The 5,597-nt window shown below is 33.5% G+C and overlaps 1 protein-coding gene across 1 annotated transcript; it reads right to left on the minus strand.

The window, feature by feature from the left end:
- Positions 1–1,194: 1,194 nt before the first annotated feature.
- LOC102668337 (uncharacterized) lies at positions 1,195–3,592 on the minus strand. The gene has a single exon (XM_006582561.3). The coding sequence runs from the start codon at positions 3,589–3,591 to the stop codon at positions 1,666–1,668; it is 1,926 nt and encodes a 641-aa protein (XP_006582624.1). The 5' UTR covers position 3,592; the 3' UTR covers positions 1,195–1,665.
- Positions 3,593–5,597: the final 2,005 nt, after the last annotated feature.

A 5,597-nucleotide genomic window follows, 5' to 3' on the forward strand; every position in this document is an offset into this window, starting at 1 on the left:
ACAAATTAGAAGCAAGTTTGTATTTGTGTAGAAAATACTAGGTCAATTTATATGTCACTGTCCAACTCCCTTCTAATTTTACTTTTTTTTTTTATTTAGTCCATGCATATTTTTTCATTTTTCATTCATGCAAGTTTTTTTCATTTTTTTTCCCGTAAGTTTGCTTTTTAATTTTGTCCATCTAAGTTTTTTTCATTTTTATTTATTGTATTTTTTTCGTTTTTAATCTGATAGAAGTACAATCAGTCTGTCTAATGATCCTTTACATAGGATTGGAGGTCCTATAACAAGGTCCAAGACTAAGAGGATGAAGCTAGACATTACAAGGCCTGATTCTAAAGATCAAAGAAAAAGAAAACCAATGTGAAATAAGGGTTGCACCTAATTGGGTCACTTTCCTACTAATCGATGAAGGTGCTTTGAGGTCAACTTAAAGAATCACTTTGAGAAACCTAATTTACAAGACAAGAAGCATCCATGGGCTGAGTTTATCAATTTTGATGGACTATTAATATTGGACTAATTAGATAATAATAAGTCCAATTTCTGTCATTTTATTTGTAATTTTCGTACTATTTTTTTGGCTTAATTTTCTTATGACTTTTCATTTTCTTAGTCTTACTACATGTTTTCTAGAATGCTGCAAGTCATCTAGTGACATCAATTATCAATGCATTTGGCAAATGCATATTAGTGAGAATTTTTCATAGCATTTCAAGATTAACCTATAAATAGGAAACTCTTATACTCTCCAAAGGTAAACTCAGTACTGTGATACTCATCTAATGAAATTTGAGAGTTTCTCTATTGTGATAGTTTTTCCTTTGTTCTTGTGGAAGAACTTAATAGTGTTGGTTCTACCGGATGTCGCGGTTAGGGTTACGCTCCTTTCAATAACTTTGGTTCTACCGACAAATCGTGGTTAGAGTCAAATTCCTTTTTTCTTTATACATGTTTTCAAGACGATCCTAAGTATTCTTTTATCATAATCTCTCTAGTTTTTTTTTTTTAATTATTTATCTTAGTCACTGATTTTTTTATTGTGTCCCTCTAATGTCTCTAATGACATAACAATAACAATATTGTTGACCTGAATACTAATAGTAGTATATTTAAATACTAGTATAAAAAAAATTATACTTTAGACTAATAAAGCTTTCTATTAGTTCAAAACAATTCATATGTAAAATCAGAACAAGTGATCGCTGAAATTTGTGCAAGAACATACACTGAATTTAAAAGAGAAAGTTTGAAAACATAACACTTCTAATGTGACATAGATGACATCTTTTATTGACATGGAATGTGATGAAATCATCTTTTGCTGATGTGACACATGATGATATCATCATTAACTTTCTTTTTTTTTGTAAAAGTGGTTGATCATAAGGACTAAAAATGAAAAAGATGTTTAATTAGAGGAACTTAAAAATAAAATAAAAAAATTACAAGAATAAAAATGAAAAAACACCAACTTACATGAACTATTATAAAAAAACACCAATGCACAAATAATGGTACAAACCGTAAACCCTGAGCAAATAGTAGAATTTTGTTTTCCCTTTTCCCTTGTGTAAGAAACCAGAAAAAAAACTCTAGTACTTACTAGTCAGAAAATATAGATCCAGTTTCATTAGAAACCAAACCAGGTACATGTATTGATTACTAGTCACTGATATGATATTTATCTGTCTTGTGAGCTAAAAGAATCCAAACATGAGTTATCAAACCTCCACCTCTCCTTATTTGTTCAGAATGATAATCTATAGAGCAATTAGCTGCAGCATAACACAGCATCTCCACCCACACACTACATATAATCTGCCATCTGTTTTCCCTTGCCATCAAATTCCTAGCCAGTCTCTGAGCATCCCTCAGCATGTGCCATTTTGATGTCACAACAGTTTCTGATTTCCTCTCGGAATTTGAATTCCGGAGAAGTACTCTTTCCATTCTCAAAATCCTGCATGCTTCTTTTTCATCTTTCACACATTGTTCCTTTTGGTCCAATAACAAACCCTTTAGCTTATCACAGGCGTGTTGAAATGTTATCTTGGAAGTGGTGGTGGACAGCATATGAGGACGCATAGCTAGGAGGTACATCATGTAATTGGACAATAATTTGGCCATTTGGATTATTTTGGGGCTTGCAGCATTATTATGGCATTGATCAGCATCTGAATAGTAGCAGATATCTGTTGCAATGTGCCATATTGTAATGCTCTTGTCAAAGTCTCGTTTAACACTCCATTTGATATCGTTGAGAGAACCGTACCTGCTGAGTGACCATTCCCCTCTTTGGTTAAAGGGCTTTAGTCTTCTGTCTCCATCAATATCTTTCATTTCTTGAACCACAAGCGATTTCAATTGGCTGGGAAATTTTACGCGTGTCCTACACCTGTTCTTCTTCATCCCCATGTCAATGCCCCGGAATTTTAGAATTTTCCCACACTTTAATGGCTTGTCATATTGGATGCAGAAGCTCAGGAAGTTGAACTGTGGCAATGTGTTTGACCACCTTTTCCAATTCCTAGCTCGGGGTCCAAGAATTCTCAGGCATGGAATCATAAATGGAAGATTTTGGTGCTTGATCATCTGAATTATGGCCCAATCTGAGAAAGGTAATTGTGCTATCTGGTATGCCTCCATAAGAACTCCTCCTCCTAACACCCCAGCTATAAAACATGCTTTCCAATGGCTTGAAAAGTCTTGTCTAAATATGACAGAAAATCCACACAATGTTAGAACTAAATTGAAAAAGCTTATGACGCGAAGAAAACAACCTGCTTTGGTGTAGATTATAGGTGCCTTGGTGTACAGCACATCATACATGAAGCTCAGTTCTGCATCTGTGATGTGGAAGATGTCTTCAGGTGGATACTCATCTATAGACATTTGAGGAAGTGATTCATATAGAGGCTGGTAAAGCCAGTTTTCACGATGAGGCTTCAACGAGATAAAGCGATAATACGCCTTTAGAATCAAGTCTATATTGGGAATATCCTCAGGAAGGAATCTGAATAATGCAGGCATGTTGGCTTCTTGGTCAATCTCTTGAATGGTGATTATGCCTGATCTTTTACTAAGTGCTGACTTTAGAGCCCAAATAACTTCTCCATGCTTGATTAGTCCAGAAATGAGTAATGGCAAGTAGAGAAAAGAGAGTTCGGAATGCGTCCAACTCTTTATAATGATCCAAATCACCACAGCTACTTGGAGAACAAGGGAGAGCAACTGCCTCAGCCCCAATCGGTTATCTTCAATTGAGTATGCAGTTATGGCATCTGGATTCCCTATATGCACCAGAAGCAATGGCGCAAACAACCCCTTCAGTTCACGTCTGATGTTTCGTTCATTTGGATCGCTTCCAGGTATTACTGTGAGCTTTCCTATGATAATTTTTGCAAGGGAAGCAGACAGCAAATAGGTGAACCAAACTGTGAACCTTATCCACATACCTGGGATGTCCTTTCTGCGTCCGCCATAAACTGTGAGGATCACTTGAATGGTGAAACTCAATAGCATAAGCGTTTCTAGGCCCCAATTATCCCATAAATCTTGCAGTTCTCCTGGGATGAACGTTATATGCATGTTTTCTTCACTTCTAACAATTGCTCAAATGCTGCAAAAGCAGAGATACACACTAATTAGCTTTTATGCAAACATTTTCAATCCCTTCAAAGACGGTACAAATGAATTTATAACATTCACGCGTCCTGTTCAACCAATTGAACTAGACCTCTTTGGTCCCTTTGACTATATGAGCACACAATCGCAAGTATCAGAAATAAAAATTAAAAAGAGGGAATGATCTAAGACTACACAAAGTACAAATATGCAAAGAACAACCAAAGAACAGAACGTGTAAGGAGTTAGATGCACGACCTGATCAACTATCTCCTTATAGGTTGAATTCAAAGGGATCAAGAAATAATAGTTATATGTTTCGTAACCATGAGAAAATGAATTATACATGGAGGGATGAAATGAACTCATCCAACGTTTATAACATTATAGGGATGGATTTTTGGAACATGAATTTTATTAGAATTAATAGTATTAGTTTAGGACTAATTCCTCAGTGTCCAAAGAGATTGAGCAGACTACAAACAAGAGGCAAAATTTGATACTCTGCGAAATTGTCAGAAACCTTTTCTTAAACAGGAAGATTATGTTTGTCTGTGTAAGATGACTTGCATTGGTTATACCTTGATGATCCTTAACTTGCGACATTTCTGTTCGTTCATGTGCAGCAGTTTTAGATGCTTGCCTTAGTTATAGGCTAATAGCGGATTTAGCAGGACACTTTTTTTATTACTCAATGAAAATTTTACAATATTAATGCTACTGTCATTGGATTGGTTGTCACATTTATTTTTTGGTAAATGGTGGCACATATAGAAGGAGTTGGTTAATAAGTAAAGTATTCTTGTAGTAGTGAAGGTCCTTTAATACAAATATTTTCTTTTTATGTTGCTTAAGGATAATATTAAGGACCCGTTCGTTCGAAAAGAAAGAAAATGAGAATGGAAAGAAATGAACAGTAAATTAATGAGATTCATATTTTTACCCTCTAATTTAATTTTCATTTTCATTTTAATTCTTTTTTCTAATTTCTTTTTACTCTACCGAACTGACACTAACAAGGATAGCCAGCAATGAAATTAAGAAGTAGATTAGGAAAAACCATAAAGCGGAAAATTGTTTGCCTGTTGCGTAAGGCATTTCTGTCTTTTTCTTTTTAATTGAAAAAAACCAGTGATAAAACAGCAGCCACTGGAGTCACGTGACCATTGGATAAACAAGTGGTTTTGGAGGTTGTGCTAGTCGCACCTGGAGAGTTAAAAGCTTTGGCTTTTGGTTTTAAATGATTTTAAAAGTCTTTCTTTTAATAAAAAAGTGATAGTAGTATTCAATCATAATTTTTAAATCGTATAAATATGTTTTATGGTATTTAATTAAGATTTTTTTAATGAGAATAATAAAATTTGGTAATATTCAATTAGGATAACAACTTATAAAAAGTCTTTTGGTAGTAAAAAAATATACAAATTTCGATGGATTGTTTTTTTAAGAAGAATTTCATAGGTTTCATGAGACTTTTTAGTATAAAATATTTATTAAATAATTTTACTCAAACCCTTAGATTTTGTTAGACTATTTTTCGTCTTTTTTTTATCGGTTATCAGACATTATTTTCTCTCATTACACATACCCTCTTCTTTCTTTAATATTCTTCGAGATGTGTGTGCCATATATGTTTTTGCTATTCTTTTGGAATAAAAAATGTCAAATATACTCCTCTCCTATGCTCTTTTTCGTCTATTTTCTAAATTAATGTTTGTCTTATGTGTTAGGATCAATCATATTTTTCTTATACTCATTATGTTCATCACTTACTCACAAAGTTTTTGTGATCCACATAACTCTAACCCTCCTACAAAATTTCTATCCTTTCCACTCTCTTTTATCCCCGTTAAATATGTAATTGGATTTATCATTAAATAATTGTAATAATTAAAAAAATCAAAAAACCAACATATAATTTTAAATCTATTGTTAAAATCAAAAACTGAGAATAAGAAAATGTTATTGCA

Source organism: Glycine max, chromosome 6 (assembly GCF_000004515.6).
Source record: "Glycine max cultivar Williams 82 chromosome 6, Glycine_max_v4.0, whole genome shotgun sequence".
Classification (NCBI taxonomy): Eukaryota; Viridiplantae; Streptophyta; class Magnoliopsida; order Fabales; family Fabaceae; genus Glycine; species Glycine max.